The 21,744-nt window shown below is 39.3% G+C and overlaps 1 protein-coding gene across 3 annotated transcripts in view; it reads right to left on the bottom strand.

The window, feature by feature from the left end:
* LOC139118335 (conserved oligomeric Golgi complex subunit 6-like) overlaps positions 1–21,744 on the bottom strand; it is a 76,544-nt gene that overhangs the window by 30,341 nt on the left and 24,459 nt on the right. For all 3 annotated transcript variants that reach the window (XM_070681596.1, XM_070681598.1, XM_070681597.1), the window contains exons 4-8: positions 18,984–19,042; positions 16,769–16,880; positions 8,987–9,069; positions 1,506–1,576; positions 400–493 (exon numbers count right to left, since the gene is read on the bottom strand). In XM_070681596.1, the coding sequence (XP_070537697.1) occupies positions 400–493; positions 1,506–1,576; positions 8,987–9,069; positions 16,769–16,880; positions 18,984–19,042 (419 nt within the window). The remainder of the gene's footprint in view (positions 1–399; positions 494–1,505; positions 1,577–8,986; positions 9,070–16,768; positions 16,881–18,983; positions 19,043–21,744) is intronic.

The raw sequence follows: 21,744 nt of genomic DNA, 5'->3' as shown, positions 1-21,744 counted from the left end.
CTGTATTTCTGTGATTTTGCAACATGGGCATTTCACCAGACCTTTAAAACTCATGTTGTCAAGAAACCAAATCTTATTCCCTGCACATGCAAAGTGATATTATTGTAATAGTTCATTTAGTACCTTTTAAATTATAGCAGGAACAAATATGTCGATATACATGGGACATTTGCCCTGAGATATTGGACACGAGCAGCAGTAATATGGTATATGTTTTGTGTTTCAAGATGGAATGGCAAGTGGAAAAGCCTTGAAAAGCTATCAACTTCATGTTCAAAGAACTATGATACTTCTGGCATTTTCAATAAATCACTGTGTCATCAGACCACACGGCCATTTTGAACCATTGATTGTGAAGAAGCTTGCATTAAAGGAATAACAAACCTCATCTGCACTTACTTAAAGAGAACTGGTCTGTCCTGTAAAGTCTGCATGGCTTGACAAAGTAATGGTGACACTTCTACAGAGTCACTGCTTAACATACGACATTCACCTGGAAAATGCATTGCAAGGGAAAATAGAAATAATGCATGCATGCCGGTTAAACAATAATATTGCCACCTTATAGTGTCTTGGAAAGTACAGTGCAGTAACAGTAAAACTATTTTTTTGCTGGAAAACTGACTCAACCAGGGACACTCTGTTGTTTGACTTGATAGTATGAATTTAGGATCAATGATTCAAATCCACATTAGCTTGAAAATAAATTAAGCAAATATGTTAATACAAGATTTGATGTAACAGATAAATGTATAAAATACAATTGATAACAGAATGCCTACAGATTGAAATACCAAAGACAGAATGCATACACTCATGCTACTTGCGCTGTCGTCTCATGTAATGATATAATACACACAAGGGTTTGCAAATCATTTCTTGGCGATGTGTATTGACTGATGATGTGAGTTGAATTCCAATGCAAAAACAATGTCTAAAATTTGAAATGACATTGTTACAAACATTGAGAAATGACAATGGCTGAAGTGTAGTGGATATTTGAAATATCATGGGAAATAAATGTTGTCCTAATCCTGACTATGTGTGTTACAAATTACTATTGTGTGGGAGTGACTTTGAAAGTTTGAACATGACAAAATAGGCTTACTGTTAATGCCGATCTGTGGTTGTCATGTGCAGAAGAAAAGAAGCAACTTTTTTATATATAGGTTTTGTATATTTTGCTTTTCAGTGAAAGCCTTTCAGTAGAATTCTAAGGATTTTTTTTTCAACTCCATGATATATAACTTTCAAACTCTGTTTTGATCATACTGAACTTGCAGAAGCTTAGGAAGTCAAGGGTGATGTTCAGACTTTTTTCCTTTTTTTGAAATTCTACATTCAAACAATAACCCCACCACAGGCAGGTATACCGGTACATGAGATTTTGGTACAATTTCCGACATATCACTTGAAGCCCCAAATCCAAAAAACGGATGTCTGGTGGGTAACAACAAGCTTTTTGCATTTCCGTTCTTTATTGTGACATATGAGATGTCTCTTACCTTGCGTCCATCGATACAGTCTTTCATAAGCAGTTTCTTGATGCAATGCCATTGCTTCCATGATCTCCAGCCTGTAACCAAACAAATGTACAAGAATTGAATCTGTAGGGCCGTTCTGACACAGCATTTAACAACGTTGTGAACGCCGTTGTTATGGTAAACAACGACGAAAACCACGTGTGAGAACAGTTAACGACGGTGCTGCGACGGCGTCGATCTACGGCGTCGAATTTCGTCAGACCTGCAACGGCGCGCCGACGCAAATTGTGTGTCAGAACGGTTAACGACGGTGTAAACGCCCTCTCGCGACGACTTTTGTCCAAAACATTACCTCTGACCTATCAGCTCGAGTGCACAGTACGCATAGCTGGACTCGACACGAACCATGGAAGACAACAGATCTCTCGCTCCCATGTATAAAGTGTGAAAGAGGCTGCCCACCTAACTATCCAAAATGTTTTTGTGTCGAGTTTGTGTTTGGTTCGTTTCAAAATGTGTTCCTACATTCTTATCCGATTGTTTGTGTTAATAAAAAATGTTTGTTTCGCCTCGGATATTTGTAGGGAAGTTTGGATTAGTGTGTACGGTAATCTTTTGTTTGTGTGGGGAAAGCTTATGGCGAGACGCAGCCGGACCTATGGTGTTACAAAGTTGATAGAGTGGCCCTTTGACGCTAGCGTTTCGAAACCCGAGTGTGGTTTCTCATCAGTCGCAGTGTAGATTCTTTCCTTTGTTTGGTTTGTGAAAAATTATTTTAATGGGTTTTAGTGATCTTGCTCATCGAATAGCGAGGCAAGAATATCAATGTTTGGGTCTCGTTGTGAGTCCATTTATGCATTCCTGAGGCGACGATTGAACTGTTGAATCCGTCTGGATCGCATATGAAGGTGAAAATACAGGAGACACGCCGCTACAGTTGCGTCCTGGACATCCGCCATTGTTGTTTATATCCAACCTGTACTATAGACGATGCTGAAGTTAGACTCGGTTTCGGATTCGGTTTCGGATTCAGTTTCGGATTCGGTTTCGGATTCAAGTGACTGAAAGAAATTTTATATTTTCAGCCGATTTTGTTAAAATGTGGATTAATTTATTTTCACTTGGAATTTATTTTCTTTACTTTCCCTGGACCTTTTTTTCAGCTAAAATCAAATCAAATCAGACTAGACAAAGTGAAAATATATCACAGTGAAACAATGAAAATCTATTCTTAGCTGAAATAAATTTCTGTCTGTTCTGTGCTGTTTTGTGTCTGTGTTTACAACTATTATCTTACGAATTCTGACTAGTGTTATTGGATTATGGATTGGTATGATTGCGATTATTTTACAGTGAAAATAAAATGGTCCATAGTACTTCGGTATGTTGCAAAGATAAATACTTGTCGTCAAGAACAAGTTTTTAATGGGTTGCCTGTCGGTATAAATTGTGCTATTTACAAAATAAAATAAAATGGTTAAAAAATAGAAATTACAGAAAACTTCAAAGCACTTTAATTCGAAATTGACAGTAAGTGGAGGAAAACAACACTTACAAAAACATTTATACTTTAATTTGTTTATTTGTCACAATGTGTGTCACATGGTGTAATGCTAATGTGTTGTATTACTTTGATGTTTGGTTGATGTTGATCAACATGTACTATACTAAACTCCCGGACTAAGCTATCAGTTAATATGTTGTGTAATAAAGATTGCATTGAATGCATTTCTTTGAATTGTGCGTAGTACTATTAGCGTAAAGGTATACTGTCACCTGTTCCAATTTTGCCACAGTTACAATTGAAAGAGAAAATCTAACCAATCACAGATTTAAGCGGGTGGCCGCTTTTAAAAACAGCGCCCTCACATGGGCATTTTGAATACCAAGGAACGACCCTTTGACCATATATGGGCATATTTAGATTACAGGTGACTGTATGTCTTTAAATAGTCCTAACTGCATAATGCTAATAATTGAGGTGGACACTTTTGACTTGTGTAGTCATGCACATGCACCATAGTTTCTTGCTCTAGTGCCGAAAGTGTTTAGTAATTTTGAACTGTAAGCTTAGAAGTTATGGTTATGTGTGAAATATTTATGTCATGAAATACATGCTACAATTTATGCTGTGAAATATATATTACATATGCCGACCGGTTATCCATTAAAAACTTGTTCTTGATGACAAGTATTTATCTTTGCATACGGAAGTACTATGGTCCATTTTATTTTCACTGAAATTTATTTCAGCTGAAAATATTTTCATTGTTTCACTGTTATCTTATTTTCATTTTGTCTAGTCTGATTTTATTTTATTTTAGCTGAAAAAAGGTCCAGCGAAAGTAACGAAAATAAATTCCAAGTGAAAAATAAAGTATTCCACATTTTAACTAAATCGGCTGAAAATATAAAATTTCTTTCAGTCACTCGAATCCGAAACCGAATCCGAAACTGAATCCGAAACCGAATCCGAAACCGAGTCTAACTTCAGCATCGTTACTATAGACATATATTGAACGTAGAGGGCGCAAAACACCGGTGTTTTCCTAAAAAACACCGGAGGAAATTCCGTGTATGGACATAAGTAGAGATTAAGGGTTAATCCACAGGTGTTTACCAATCAAAACCGTTAGTTACCGGCGGCGTTGGTTTGGCTAGTGGGAACACAGTATGTGTCTTCAACTTCATGCACCACCTTTTGGCTGAGTTAATCAATTTCTTTTACAATCTTACTTTTTCATAATCCCTTGAATTCTGTTGACACTTCATACAGATTGGTACTACCATTATACGACAGCAATAAACAACACTATTTGCCATTTCACATAGACAGCCAAGTTTTGAAAGCTATCAAATAAATTTTTAAGCACTGTTGAATTGGATTTCTACTCATTATCTGTACTAATTCATATATTATCCAGTAAGTAGTATTCTTCGATGTTTCCTGCAGTATGTAAATGGTTGACATCCTGAACATTTCAACCCTTTTTGGCAAGAATAATTTTTGAACAAAAGTTACACTCTTTTTTCAACATTCAGTTCATTTTAACAGTAAATTTTAAGGCCTTGTATACAGTAAGGTATTTCGAGGTATCAAAAACAGAGGAGTGAGGGACAAAGTGCGGGACACGCAAACTGTAATTTATGGCACTCTGAGGGACGTCCCGCACTGTGTAAAATATGGGACTCTGAGGGAACGTCCCGCAGAGTGTTAAAAACTGGACTCTGAGGGACGGGGCGCCCACTACGATGTGCATTGGTCCGGTACGCGCTGACGCGTTACTTTTCAGTTTGGCTTTTCGTTTGCAATGGATCGCCAACAGCGTCGTCGACATTTTGAATCCCGCCAAACAGAACGTGAAAAGAAAGATGAAGCTACGCCAGGAAATCGCTTCCAACGTTTATTTCGTTTTTAGCAAAATCATTAGAAGAAAATATAACTTTCTATGTAGCCCATTCATCATTATGCCCTGTCTGATGTGGCGCTTGGATTGCCACCACTGTCATGGCGAGAAATGGTATAATATCACAAGCAGATCGTGCCTCGAAGTTTATCGAAATGCTTTTACGTAAAATCTGTATGGAGACGTAATTTCTCGTGTGAACAGATTATGACATAGCAATCATAGTCCTAGCCTTGCGTACAGGTCTGTGGTGTTCCCGGCGTTATACGGCCACTCACATGTAGTAGGCCGTATATAACGCCGGGAACAGAGTAGAGTAGATCGAAACGCAAACGGGGTGTTATTATAGGAAAGGCAGTGACTTATTTTAAATCTGAATAAAATGCTGTTTCTGGTTGTGTAAGTCTGTCGATCGAAATATATATTTTGTTCCCAGTTGATTAATCATGGGAGAGGGCAGTCTAGATCTCCCCTTTATGGTTTGATATTTACTGACTCGTTCCTTCTCATTTTGGTCAATCGATGAAAGCATTTTCGTCTTCCATATTTCAATCTTACTTTGACCGATGTTATATCCTGACCTATAGTGTCATTAGTTTTGACCAACGTACAAAGACGTTGCCCATGCGCCCGGTTGACGAGATATTTTGCAAAACTGTGAAGAAATATTTGAACACGTACGACCATACTGTATGCATGGGGGCCCGGGACACATCGATGTCAGTCTTTCCGGACTGTTTACATGTAGCTTAGGGGATATCAAAGCAGATGAATCAGTCAGTTTAATAAAACATAACTTTTCGGACATATTTTATGTCAATTTTGTCAATGTCGGACTTTTGATTCGATTGAGAAACCAGAATCACCTACAGAGATGTCTGTATTAAACACGGACGCACAATTCGGAATAGTTTGTTGTGCTACGTCGGTCTCAGTCTTGGTGTCTCTCCCATAAATTTCGAAGCTATAGGCCTACACTTGTCGTTTCGATTCACAGGTAGCGGTACACCGATGACCAGATATTGTATGTTCTTAAAACTAGTCTATAAAGCAATTTTACGACACTCTTTGTCATCGTGTCTCCCCGTGAACGTCCTTGAACCTATGGACGTGACCATTGTTTTTCTGCGCCCATTATAGTGTAAACACCTGCTCGTTCCCAGCAGAGTACTTTTTTAAAGTTCTGCACATCATTGTACACTGTGTGTGTAAGCCCTAAACATTGTTCAATTATGGAAAGGTATTAGTAAAGAATAAAGGGTCGTTACAGTTGCAAAAATTGCGAGAAAAACGGCATGTTTTTCCAGTACTTTTACAGTTCTGTGCTTTCCGTCCCTGTTACTCAAATAGAATAGTCATATTCACAAGGGCTATCGTTTTAAATCACGTCCAGGATGTGCTGTTGATTTTCATTCTTTCGTGCAATTTCATTCGTTTGAAGCAATTATCCTTTCATTTGACTGCTCTGTGGGACTCCTCTGGATATGTGTTTTGGATAAAAAGAACTCTACAGAGAAAGACATAAACTTCGACGGTGATAGGTATACAATATCGGTTTGATGTGAGATTACAAGTTATTTTAGAAGTTCTCAAAACCAGTAAAAATAATTCTGCGCACCACTTATTGATAGTGTCTTCTTGTGAACGTCTTTGAATCCGTGACCACGACACCATTGTTTTTGACGTGTTCGACGGTCGATGATCGGTAGATTAATAAGGACATATGTCACTGAACTATCGTGTGATTATTAGCATGGTTAGGTAATAGACGGTGTTGTAGAGGCTATGCGGCGAAAGTCCACGGCCCAAGGAGCATGAGACGTACAGCGCATGCTTTCTTACAACGAACGAGCCATCGGTTTCCATAGCTACTACGTGAAATCCGGCCTCACCGATGTCCCTGTCCTGATTCGGAGAACAACTTTCAAGCTGCGTGTTGAGGTTCAGATGTCCGATTTTTTCATATTCAAAAGGCTTATTGATTTACAGAGAACGCCCGTCTTTTCTTTAGCTTTAACTTAGCACATGATGGCAATTGAAAATTCAAAGCCAAATAGCCAGTGGGAAAAAAAATCGACGACTCGCTCTCACCAGCGGTCGCAATGAAAAAAAAAAATCGAAGTCTCTGAAGTCGGTATCATTGCTGCTCCATGTTTATTGTTGGTTGTACGGCCAGTATGAAGTCAAAGACTTTCTTCACGGTAAAATTCATATAATTACCATACCGCGAAGTTCCCTGTGCATTTCAATATGTCTATTTGGAAGCAAAAGCGTCACGGACATTCGATCGATGGTGATGAACTCTCTCCAGGCCGTGACATGTCACCAGTTACGAACTTTACCGGTTTTCGATACGAAAGATGCAATATATTATCAGCGTTGTTCACATTGTGTTTTGAGTCTGATATCGAATATAACAGGAAAAAAACTAACGATTAGAGTGACGACAGAGACCATGCCCGATACGGGAAATTGACATCAACTTTTGCATTGAGCAGTGACTTCGGACTAATATATAAATGTCGACAATATAAAATATTGAAAAATGCCAGAGAGAGAGACAGAGAGAGAGAGAGAGAGGTGTTTACGCTGTCGCAAACTGATTATAGGATATGACTTCGGTATAGACGATACACAGACATCGAAAATGTACACCTATTTTCCAGAAATTCGACAAATCTTATAATAAGAGTAGAACATATCCAAAAGTGTTGGTTGAAGTAAATCTTCAGATGTTGGTTTTCCAAAGTTTACAGAAATATGGTCGTCATAGTCTTCTCTTAAAAACTATTTTCTTCAACACCACGTTTCTTATGATCGGTGATGTCATTTTTTATTATTTTTACAAACTTTCAATGCATCAAACGCCATTAGACTATCACATATGCCTGTCAGGGAGTTACAATATGTTTCAGGGGCTGGCACGCGATGTCAACTTACGCGTCGTCTGTCGAGGCGGCCGGTGCAGTGTCACAGATCGCTCCGTCTGTAATCGCGGCCACTTTTGATGTGACACCCACGTGCGTTTGAGGATTTTTTGTTACCTAATTTGTCGACCTCACAAAATTTCACAGTCCATGCTTTGAATTAGTCTCAACATGGCAAAACATGTCATGTCTCGCGTAAATTTCATCCTCGTCGTTCCAATTATTCAAGACTGCCCATGGCATACAGCCCCAACACGGGGAACACGCAACTCTCTTCACCTACACGCCCTTCGATAAATTTTCACGCAGTACATGCAGTTTCAGCGACCTGCAGCGCAATGTTTAGTAAGCCCTATCTCCATGGGCCTGATCGTGATTTTGTGCTATACCAATGCACATCGTTGGGGGCGCCCCCGTCCCTCAGAGTCCAGTTTTAACTCTCTGCGGGATGTTCCCTCAGAGTCCAATATTTTACACAGTGCAGGACGTCCCTCAGAGTACCATAAATTACAGTTTGCGTGTCCCGCACTTTGTCCCTCACTCCTCTGTTTTTGATACCTTGAAATACCTGTATACAGTACTTGCTAAGCCAATGATTTGTGGAATTTTTTGCAACTTGGTTTTCCTGATTTGAATGAAACTGGCACCACTATTTGATTGTCTGGGCTATGAACTGAATAATAATATCACATGTTGAAATAGTAAACCATTCATAATGATTGGTTTTTGTTTGACCATGAAACAAAACCATTCAATGACTGAAATTCTTTCAAGCATGACGGGAAGACCACATTTTTTTTGGCATATTCATAAAATATCAAAATTGTAATAATACAGGGATGTAGAAAATTTTAGTTACAGGTGGCAAAAATAAAAGTACAGGCGGTTACAAATAGTGTGTGTGCACATTATATTTATGCAAAATGTCCTGATTTTAAAACTAAATTTTCACAGCTGGCAAATTTTAGCTGACAGCTGGTTGTGTGTGACGGCTGCTGACCATTTTCTACATCCCTGTCTTGCAAAAATGCCATGGTTAGTTGCACCTCAGCTCACAAATAATTAATAAGAATCAATCTCCGTATTTGCAACAAAGCATTTCATTTCTTTACGTCATTTTGTGTATCTTTCTTTGAGAAAGGGATAACATTATAAAACCAGAACATACCCTGCAGTTTGTTGGTTAGTTCTCAGCAGGATTTTACAATCATTGTGGATTTGTTTAACTCTAGCCATTGCTTTGAAGAAATCCTGAAAAACATGAAATTAAATTAAAATTTTACCAAAAAGGAAACATACATGTATACATATTATCATGTATAAATTTTTAAATTAGTCATGCACTCAAAGAATGGAAATACGGTCACACAGTATATTATGATTTTCAACTTGAAGGCACAGATACTAACAGCCCCACTGGCTATGGTAACTTTGCAATTAGCACAACTCAGGGTTTGTGTTCTATCTCTTTACAGCAAAGGATAGAAATTGGATAAATGATTTCAACAGAAAGAAAAAATAATTGATAGGTGAGGATTTGCAAGCAGATTATTATTTTGGGGTCATAGCTGGGTAATAACAACATTTCCAAGGAATAATCACGCACTTTTCACAGAAATACTATCCACTGAAGGAAGCAGTGTGGTACAAATATCTGCAGCAATTATTAATTACAGTCTCAGTGCTTGTATAGTATCAATCTCATGATTTTCATCAGTGATATGCAAAGTGTACATTTACAATTTGAAACAAACAGAAATCTATCTTATTGTAAATAACAGCTACATCTACCTACATCTATCTACATCTATCTACATCTAAATACATTTACCATCGAGAACAATAGAATTTTGTGTGCACTAGAAAAGCCGTACGCAACGCCCATTCCGTAACACCAACGGTTTCCACGCGCCCATCCCCTGCGGCTGTATCTTATCTGTGCGTTCACTGTTGAACGGTTTCACAAGACCCATTGGACGAGTGCCAGAACATGTCTTGCATGCTCTGTACGTACGTGTGTAGTGCACATACTTCAAAACTTGCAGAAACGCATCTGACAAAGCATTCCACACTGGCACGATAAAATCGGAAGAAAAATTGTTGACATTGCATGAAAACAGTCACTAATCTTACAATGTGACGCCCTAGTCAGGAATGTATGTATAATAATAAGGTTATCATGAAAATACTGTGGTATTTTTGCAATAACCTCATATTATTACACTGAGAAAACCAAACTTGCATTCATTAGCAAATCTCCTTACTGACAGGAAGTCAACTTCAATTTGTTGCCATGCTGCCATGGCAATATCCTAATTAACAGATAGATACCTCCATTTTATGACAATGTGTAAAATGCACTGAACAAGGAAAAAAAGCAACACCGATACTTCTTTCAAATGTGATCTTACATAATGTCTATTGCTGTCAGTCGACATGCTCTATTTAAGCAATAACCCCCCCCCCCCTGCAGGAGGGTATACACAAGATTTTGGTACAATGGGGGACATATACTATAGCAAGAGCTGATAGGCGAGTGCTATATGGAGCGAAATGTACCAAAATCGAGTGTATACCCGACTGCGATGGGGTTATTGCTATTATATTATATCAACTTTGTTGTCTTGCCTCAGGTATGTAAGGGTGCCAGAAATCGACAAGTGCGGGACCAAAGTGAGGGCTAGCACAATCAAAGTGCGAGCGAATGTGAGGGCTTGAAGTGAGGGCTCTCACAATCGAAGTGCGAGCAAATGTGAGGGCTTGAAGTGAGGGCTCTCACAATCGAAGTGAGAGCGTATTTGAGGGTTGAGGCTTGCGAAAATCAGTTCTAAATTCACCTTGATCGAATGAAGACTTGTGATCAAAGTCACTTCTAAAAGCGCGATACGATCTCCACTGAATGGCGCAGCCCTGTGTATGAGCATGCATGGAGCTACAGCATCGATCAAAGCTTCACGATATGAGCGAACGGCTATTAAAGTACATGGCGTCCCTGACGGAAAAAAAATTGTCAAACACCGTAAAAATATGAATGAGGCATTTTGTAATCTTTACATCGTTGAGTTTCTTTAAGAATATAATGTCTGGCTGATTTTAAAAATCTGCGACTGACTGATCGGGCAGGGATCGCACATTCAAAGTGCTTTTCAAAGTGAAATTGAACGCTTTTTGTGCGACAGGCAGAAATATTAAAACATCAGTCATCGCCATGATTAGGTTATACACTGTCAGGACTAAAAAACACTTTCTTGTAAAGCTTTTAAACTTGAGACAAGCCCATCGGGCAATTATCGTTATTGAAATTAATGCCATGACAATGACACACGACTGATCACGTCGTTCAAAATCTCAAGTGTCTCTCGACTCACATGAAGGCGCGACTTTGCACAATTTTTAAATAACGGATATTTACAATCTAGTATCGAAGTTTGACATATCGACGATTTCGGGACTAGATGATACTAGAATGAACTGCGGTTGTCCCATGGGAAGCTGCATCTGTGTAACCGCCGATATTCACCGGCGTTTTGGGGACTGTAATATCGATACTACACGATACCAGAATAAATTGCTTGGTGCCATGGCACGCCCGGTCGGTTAAATCGATGATATTTACCCGATATTTATCGGCAATTTGGGGATTCTAATATAGATATTAGACGATACTTTAATGACTAACCCTGTGCCTCTGCACGCCGGATCTGTGAAATCTCTGATATTTACCCTACATTTTTTTCGGCGATTTGGGTACCCTAATATCGATACTAGACGATACAAGAATGACTTGCCCTGTGCCTCGGCACGCCGGATCTGTGAAATCTCCAATATTTACCCAATATTTATCGGCGATTTGGGGACTCTAATATTGTCGGGAATGGAAATCCAACAGAAATAATGCAAAACAGATAGTATATTTTCTGTCTGTTATCCAGGGTTCTGTACACATACTAATGACGATTTCACAGCGTCAGTTTATCTATTAGTTTATTTGTTAGTTAAATGAAGCCATAACATGCAAATCTGACCTTTCCGTTGTTTTTTATTATATGTCAACTTTGACATTTAACTTTGGTCATAGACCCTCGAGAAAAACTGTGATCTTCATTGTTACCAGAACATTCACCATGACTGGTATCAAAAAACCCTCAAAATTCTCTGTGTCATTACTCGGAACGTGCCATGCAAGAGCATATTCAGAACGTCAGTTTGATCGTTAATGAGATTCAGTGTTAAGTACGAAGTATTGTTGTCGGGGACCGCTTGGCCAATAAACTTAATATATTCCAAGATAGATCGCACAAAAAAAACCCCACAGCAGTTGCCTGTCCCGTTATTCTCGAGGGTCTATGCTTTGGTGTATATATAGAAGTAGAACCACGGAATAAAATGTGTGTGTTGTAGCAGAATAACAGAACACATCGTGTCTGCTTGTCTGTCCATCAGTCACACCAAGACGAATTTCCCTTCGCCACAAATATCGATACTAAACGATACTAGAATGACTTGCCCTGTGCCTTACAGTTGTCCAAACCCGACTTCCAAGGACTGACTCTAGCTTCGATACTAGAGAATACTGGATTCTGTCAAATCGCAAGTAAATATCTGAATGTATCAGAGATTTCACCACCTCACACTTCTTGCCAAACCCGACTTCCAAGGACTGACTCTAGCTTTGATACTAGAGAATACTAGATTTTGTCAAATCGCAAGTAGATATCCGATATATATCGGAGATTTCACCACCTTACAGTTCTGGTCAAACCCGACTTCCAAGGACTGACTCTAGCTTCGATACTAGACAATACTATTCTGTCAAATCGCAAGTAAATATCCAATACATATCTAAGATTTAACCACCTTACAGTTCTCGTCAAACCTGACTTTCAAGGACTGACTCGAATGTAAAGAATGTGAAAGAGGCTCCCCACCTAACTATCCAAAATGTTTCTGTGTTGACTTTGTGTTTGATTCGTTTCGAAAATGTGTTCCTACATTCTTATCCGATTGTTTGTGTTATTGAAATGTTTGTTTCGCTTCGGATATTTGTAGGGAAGTTTAGATTGGTGTATACGGTAACATTTTGTTTGTGTGGGGAAAGCTTATGGCGAGACGAAGCCGGACCTTAGTATAATCACACAGTGGATAGAGGGACTGTGGTATAATGGTGTTACAAAGTTGATAGAGTGGCCCTTTGACACTTGCGTTTCGAAACCCGAGTGATGTGGTTTCTCATCAGTCGCTGGCTTAGGTAGCAAACACTGCAAACTTAACTACAACTAATTAACAGATAACTAACCTATGGACTAAAGTCCCCAAGACCCAAGATACCTGTAGACATAGGGTGTATTAAGAAGTAGGTAGGTTTTTGGCAAAAATACTGATTGCCTCAATGCGGAGGGGAAGGGAAGGGTGTAAATAGTTTCTAAAAGAATCACATTTACGCTGACCTATGTCTCTTGTCCAGTCAGCCTGATGCTCCCCAAAATGGGAGACTGCAGTCGAACTGTTACGACCTGTGCAAGGGGACGATGAGCAGCGTGCAGCACATAGCATACTCTTCTCGGAAAGAAGGTTGCTGGTTGTCCATGGTCACCATACCGTTCTGTCGTACAATGTCCAGTCTAGACCGATAATATACCGTCTAGCTGCATAGCTAGTAGCGTCAGGGTTCAGGTGTCCGAATTTAACGTGTTCATCGGGTCGATGGCATATTCAAGCCAAATACCGTGATGTAATATTTTTAGACTCATACTCTCGCCATTGCTGTATTGGTAAGGTTGAAAAAATACGCGGAGTCTGTGAGGTCGGCAGTATTGCTCTGTCTTATTTATTGTTGACAGTACAACCGGCTTAATTTTGAAAGTCAGAAAATTTTCAACGGTGAGTTTTAGTTACACGTTCAGTATTTTACGCGTGCGCCCCTTCGGAAGCAAAAACTTCCGACTTTTATACAAGCTGATAACTTGCTCCAGACCATGACAAGTGTCTAGTTATGACGTTTGGCCAATTTCAAGATTAAACTGCAATGATCATTTCCATCTAACAAAAATTAGAATGACGGTACGCTGAGAGACCACACCCGATATTGACACATGAGAGAGAGAGAGAGAGAGAGAGAGAGAGAGAGAGAGAGAGGGAGAGTTTGTGAAATTTACGTATTTTACTGGGAAATAGTAGCCACTGCGTTCAGTTGAAATATGTTTCAACACCACCTTTCTTACGATCGACTAAGTCTTTTATTAAGTTGTTGTAAACGTAAATGCACAAAATTTCTTTGGCATCCTACATGCCTGTCACAGAGTTAATGTTTATTTCAAGGCTGATACACGATGCATGCATACACCGTCCCTCCACCCACGGGAGGGACGGTGATGCATATTCGTTTCACAGCAAGTGATTCGGTCGCGATGTGTTGCTCGCCGATAGATTGCTTGTTCTAATCATCCAGTCGTTGGATTAAAAGTTTCAGAGTCAGAGACGGCACAATCATTTCCGCTACAGACAAACAACGTATAAATGTGATGCAAGGTCGCAGAGCTTTCCGATTATATAGTATGAAACAAAGGAGACAGTCAAATTTCTATCTAATGACTGGTCAATCGCTGACTACACGGAGATTATAGCTATGATTTCTGTGACAATATAATTGACCATGAGATTGATTCAGTGAACAATATTCAAGGGCTCGTTGACCAAAATGGCATACTTTATTGAGGTAGAATATCCATCATTGTTAACAAAATGTAAAGGTTACAAACATTCATGACCCCTGATATTCTGATGCAATTGATCTTTTGAAATGATTATCAAACTTTGTGTACAGAGAAAATAAAAGCATACTGTAAGTACAAACGTAAAAAAGAACTTGTCATTTGCCATTGTCTGATTTCTCAGAGTTTTAGTAGCTATTGAATCTTTTTTATCCTCAAAAAATCAATCATAGAGAACCAGACAAGTCTCCAAAAATACATTTTCCCATGATCTTACTTTATCTGGTGAACAAGCCACTCTAAAATTTCTTCAAAAAAGTTTCCTCTTTCTTCGAAAATTCTCCGGCAAAAACTCTGCATACGACGCCATGCCGGATAAACAGTATCAGAGTTCACGTGCCCAGGTCGTGAACTGTTTTGACTGAAGTCACATTTATCAGTCACGCTAGTCGTACAATGGTACCAGAAGAAGTATTGCTCGCTTGAGTTGCATGTATTAATAATAAAAAGGATATCTGTGATATTTGAAATGCAATGACTAAAAAACACGAAAAGGTTAGCGAAAAAGACCGAAGTGATGTAATGGGTCATGATCTGTACGCAAGTCATTGTGTACTCGTTCCGCGCTCACAGCCGTTCAACTGTTCACAGAGCTATGCCACGCCGCGACTGTGTTCTGGAGATAGTAAGTTTTCATTCAACGTTGAAAACGACTTGACTCTCATTTTTCGTATGCCTGAGCCCGAATTTGATCGGTTCAAGGCGCCCCTCACTTCAAGCCCTCACATTCGCTCGCACTTCGATTGTGAGAGCCCTCACTTCAAGCCCACATATTTGCTCGCACTTCGATTGTGAGAGCCCTCACTTCAAGCCCTCACATTCGCTCGCACTTTGATTGTGCTGGCCCTCACTTTGGTCCCGCACTTGTCGATTTCCGGCACCCTTACATACCTCCTTGCCTTGGTATTTTCGTCACTTTAAGGTGGCTGGAAAGGCTATTTTTGCACCAATTCTTTTCTCAGAGTTAATGTCAAGTTTCAAGTGTTAGAATCAAGATATTTAGTTCAAATTTTCAGGATAACTCCCTTAGTTAATACTTTCTCCAAAGAATATAAAAATTGTATATTTGTAGCCATGATTTTGAAATGAGAGATCGAACATTAGAAATTTAGTGCCCGAGACCGAGCGTTTTTATATAAAGTTTGAATTACGTTGACAACACACGCACACAGTATCCTACAATAACATACGCATTACGTTCATCAACATTGCATTTTATTCACATGCAACGCAACTTGCGACCTGCATGCTGCAAATAGGTCAAGAGTTCAAATCACGAGAAAAAGTAACATTTTTTTCATGGCATGCTTGTCTCATTTTATACTGATGCGTCGACCATCGCAACATTCAGCCTTGGTACAGTGAGGTTACAGGTGCTATTAATGAGTGATGGATAATTTGGACGTTATTGTACCAGTAAACAAGCAGTTTTGAATTAATCTAGACTTGGGATGACAGCAACTGTGATCAGCAGTTTTGCAGAGTGTGCTGCCTGATTCAGCGAGAGCTGGATGCTAGCCACTGCTTGTTGCATTTGATGTCAACTTTTGTCGCAGTCACCAGGAATAATCCCATTGTTATTTTGAACTTCTTGGTCTACATTGTTAAAACATCCTCGTCTGTTACAGCCCAAACTTTGGCAAAGAATGTCTGACATACCATTATGGTGAGAAAGTGTCAATTTATTTGTGTATGAGCGAATACTAGCTTCATTTTAAAGAGCTGTGTGTCGCGTCTCAACTCCCACTGAATCAAGCAAAAGTGTATGGAGTGCCATTGCCCTAATGCAATGATTTGTATACATTTAACCCAAATGTGCTGCTTCAGAGATGTCTTTCATCATTGATCCCAACTTATTTTCACCAACAGACCCATACTTTTGTCTGTGTCTTAAAATTCAGACTTCGGTCTTTGAAACAAAGCAGACTGTTTTGGATTAAGTTTAGATTGGTACGTTCAAATACACCGACGGGCAATTTTCGAAAATGCTAGTTTTGGGGCCAATTTTAGCACTGCTAAAACAGTATTTTAGCATCGGTGGAATGAGCTCTTGTCCAATCAGAATGGCGCATGGTAGCATGATATAATATAATAAATGTTTACCAGGTGTGATACGTACTTCATGCAGATGACTGTAAATTGATATGCAATATTAAATGTTTACCAGGTGTAATACATACTTCATGCAGATGACCATCTCTGGTTCCTCTCAGCACTTTTACTTCTTCTGCAGTCAACTGAAATCTGTTGAGAAATGCGTCAGCCACTTCTGCTCTCATCTGTAACCGTTGACTACATTGAACAAATGTAAAGATTTCATATATGAGAATATACTCGTCATATAACAGCAAATGCTTTCTTTATCACAAGAACTGAATCACAATTCAGTACAAACCAGCTGAATGAGACAATATTTTGGAACAATTGGAAGGTATGTGAACAAGACTGGCTACAAACAATAGTCTTTCTTTTTAGAAATTATTAAAATCAGGTCAGGTACACAATCAAGAAACTGTGGAGTTAAAGGCAGCAAACTCTCTGTCAGCACTGATTCTGTGCAATCATTCAAATACAGCAGCATTTGTTTGTTGTAATGAAATATACAATAAATGATAGCAAAGCCACAATCATGGTTTGTTACTTGGTCTCAGTCTACTGGGTACTGCTTATGATGGTACTATTGATGTTATAGGCTTGTCTTCAGCTCAGTTATCATCAATATTACTGTCACATGCACCACCCCTTGGGTGGACAACAAATCATGATTGCTATCATACATTATTATGTAAATATTAGGCCTTGTTCACATGCTCTAACATTTGGGCTGAAATAGTGCATAATAAGATTGAAAAGCAGATATAGGATTCAGTTGATATAGTATGTTTCAAATCTAATGGTAATTTATATCAACTTCATTGACACAGGGAATATACATTTAATTTACAGTGACATACACCATAGACCCTCGAGAAAAACGGGACAGGCAACTGCGATAGAGAACAAAGGGTCTATGGGATTAGCAGCGTGCGATCTATCTTGGAACAATTAAGAGGTGTTAATGGGTCGGGGACGGAATGAAGCTGGACCCGATCGACTGCACAACGTCCGGTTCATAGACACGTGCATGCGGGTATACGGTAATAATGTTCTGGATTACAAGTGATTCCAGATTACCCACAAGTCCATTTTTAGAAAGAAAAGTGTTACAACTATTTTGAGAAGAATTTGTGAAAATGGTTTTAAAGTACTTTTTACATATTGGTAGCGAGATTCGATGCAACTAGAAGTCTGCAGGGAGTTAGTATGTTGCTGTAAAGTGACAAAGTTTTGAATAGAAATCCGAAACACATATCGCTGCAGTTCCAGACTTGACAGCAGTTGACATCACAGAGTTGTTTACATTCCGCAATCGTCCATGTATCTCCGAATTTTCCCTCGTTTTTGCAGTTTTTTAACCCTCGGAATATTTTCTGTGCGAGGAGTGCTCCATGATTCGGTAAAGCATGTATGTTAACTACTGAAATGTTGTTGTTTGAAAACTGTGAACGGCCAAATTTACGAGGACAGCGTTCAGCTTTGTGTAAATGCATGTCTACCTTACCGCTTCTGACTCCACCAACCGTTGGAGAGTCCCGATTTATCGCAAAGTTTCTCCTGACAGCGAAAGTCAGTGTTACAAATATATTTTCTAGTACTCTGCGGATGTACACATGTGTAGCTTATCCGAACTTTGGTATTTCTTTAGGCTAAAACAGTACCGAAATGTTAGAGGTCGTGTATTTGAGCTCCGATGGAGTAGTCATTTTTTATGTACCCTGATTTTCGTCAAATGTTGCGTGACAGATGAAATAAAGGTCAGATTTTCGTTTCGCAGGACTGGGGAAGTGTAGAGCTGTCTAACTTGTAAATGTTTGTTGTTATCGGAGATTTTTATGGTAGGGAATGTAAATTTATATTGTCGATACCTAGCAAGAGTTTTCTGCAGCGTCTATGGCTAAGTGTACACTGTTTTTATCGTCTGGTTTTTTCCCGTTGGCTTCGGCTAGAATCGAAAATGTGATCTTCATCGTTACCAGGACATTCACCATGACTAGTATAAAAAAAACTCTCAAATTCTCTGTGTCATTACTCGGAACGTGCCATGCAAGAGCAAAGTGTACATATTCAGAACGTCAGTTTGATCGTTAATGAGATTCAGTGTTAAGTACGAAGTATTGTTGTCAGGGACCGCTTGGTAAATAAACTTTAATATATTCCAAGATAGATCGCACAAAGAAACCTCAGCAGTTGCCTGTCCCGTTTTTCTCGAGGGTCTATGCATACAAAAACCACACTGCACTGCAGCAGAACAGAAGCTAAAGCGTTTCAAAAACAAAATCTGGGAAAGTCTCTTACCTTTCAGTTTGAAGCTTTGTTGTCTTGTTAATCAAATCTGATGTTTGGTTTCTAGCAGTCTGAAGGAAAGAATTTCTATTTTTCAGAAACATTGCAACAAATTGCTACCTCAATCATGTGAAATGTCACTTGATACTGAATGTACATCTCTCAAAATTGTGGTTACCATGACTTTTATCAAAATACAGAGCTATGTAAGCGGTCTGAAATCACCAAAGTGCGCCTGCAAACTGCGCCGGCGCATTTCAAACTGCGCCCCCATTTTGCGCCGGTATATTGCGCCGCCCAAAATGCGCCCTTACTCTGCGCCATTGCGAAGTTTCAATGTCAACCACGGTATTAATAGTCTATTTTGGTTTAGTCAGGCGATTTCAAAGAAATATTCATGTTTTTCGTGGAAATATGGTGAAATGTGTCACTAAAATGCGGAGGATGGGAGTAATTTTTTCCGACACGTATATGAAGTATGTAATAACATCACCCGGGAGGGAAGGTAACTCCGAGCCAGTCGAGTGTCATTTGCATCGTAAATCGACCTTTAAATCTGTTTGTAGTTTCTACCCGAACCTTGTCGGTAATACTTTCAAAGTTAAAAAAGACGCTAAATTTTACTCTCAAACTATTTCGATGGCCAAATATCTCTGCCATTATAAGTTTCGTATGGTAACTCTATACTCAGTATATGGCGAGAGTGTCCTGGCTGTCTCAGTGTCTGAATAGGCGCTGCAGCCGTAAACCGGACACTCCATACTCATTCCCTTGTTTGATCGGAACCTCGTGGGCCGTGGACCGTAATTCTTGCTCTAATACTGTGACGTTTGAATCGTCCAATAATTGCTACTCACAACTCATGACGACTCCAAATGATAAGGAATGCGACTGATTCTGAGACTCTCGGTTCATAGAAGAGTCAAAGTGCGATCACGTTTGCGACTGAACTTGAGACTCCCATTTCGCTCTGTGATGTACATTTGCGAGTGAATTTGAGACCGGGTCTGAGACTCTCATTTAACGTGCAAACAGCAAATGCGACCGTCCTTACGACTGACTTCCTGACGCAAGGTATGTAAGGGTACCGGAAATTGACAAGTGCGAGGCTAAAGTTAGGAGAGCGAATGTGAGGGCTTGAAGTGTACGTGCTCACTATGAAAGTGCGATCGATAGTGAGAATGTGAAGTGAACTCGGACTGTACATAGTTAGTGCTTGTCAGCATTTATTTCATCACTTTGGTCGAATGAAAACTTACGATCAAAGTCATTGCTAAAACAGCGATACAATCTCCATGGAAGTACAGTGCTGTGTATCATGAGCGAACCGCTGAGTGAATTCATCATTGAAGTCCCCGATGGAAATTATTGCAACACTCTTATTTCCAAACACCAAGAAGTTGATATATTCGTCTAAATAAAAATATGAATGAGACATTCATCTTTACATAATGGAGAATAGAATATTATATCAGACTACGAAGAACATTATTTACCAGGTTTTAAAAATCAGCGAGAGACTGATCGGGCTGGGACGTACGATTCACAGACTGATTCAAAGTACTGGTCAAAGTGAAAGGGGACGCCATGAACACTCAATCCCGATGGGTATTTATATAGTTATGTCAAAAACGGGAGTCACGACCGTGATTAGATTATTCAGAGTCATTACCTTGAAACTGACCAAACGATAGCACACAATTACATACAATCTAGGTATAGCGTCCTGTGACACTATGGCGGGTTTCCGAGTCCCTGTCGCGGTTCGGAAAACGACCTGCTGACAGCTGATGACAAAACACGCTCATGCTTTTGATCATAGACCCTGGAGCGATGTTTTGATGGATTTCTAGCTTCCTTACTCTATAAACAACTTGAAACTAAAATGAAAGACGAAAAAAGATCCGTGAACGGACGAGAGATTTCCTGTAGAAACTTCAGATATTTACTGAGGCGGATCATCTATTTTTTTACATCCATGGGCGGATCATGGCAGTGAAATTTACCTCAATGGATGGATCAATCGGAGCACCGAGAATATGGCATTTCCCATTTGATTTCCAAAACATCATCGTGGAGTTTCTAACAGAAAGGAAAAAAATTGAAACGACAACTGATATCGTGTCATTTAAATACGGGCTTTTAATTGTTCATTCATTTTAGTTACTATCATCGTGCCGTTTTAGAAGATTTTTGAGGACCTAAACGACATCATGTGTTGGTCCATTGCCATGGAATCCTATGCCAACGAAAGGTGGTGACTTTTTTCAAAGTTGAATAAAATTTCCTTTTTGGTTGTGTTAGTCAATTAATCGAAATATTTTTGTTCCCAATTGATCATAAACCCTCGATTCTCCCGTCTATGATTCGATATTCACGGACTCATTCTTTCTCTTCTTTATCGATCGATGAAAGTAATTTAATCTTCAATACTCTTTGACAGATGTAACATCTTCACCTATATATTGTCATTAGTTTCTAACCAACGTCCAAAAAAATTGGCCCGAGCGTTTGCCAAAGCACATGGGTCTATGATTGCGTGAACGGCCGTACTCTATGCATTGGGAAGATATTCATGTTGCAGTCTGCCCGAAAACAAAACCCGAGGATGTTTAGGCGATAACAAGGCGATGTCTTAGTTGAATAAAACAAAACTAAACTTTTCGGACATCATATTTTTATCTTGGCGTCGATTCGATGTGCGACCATACGCTGATCGCCCATATTCTCCATAAACAGATAAAGCTAGTTATAACAATTCTGCGACAAATCC

This window comes from Ptychodera flava, chromosome 19, assembly GCF_041260155.1.
Source record: "Ptychodera flava strain L36383 chromosome 19, AS_Pfla_20210202, whole genome shotgun sequence".
Taxonomy (NCBI): Eukaryota; Metazoa; Hemichordata; class Enteropneusta; family Ptychoderidae; genus Ptychodera; species Ptychodera flava.
This window is presented reverse-complemented; position numbering and strand designations above follow the sequence as displayed.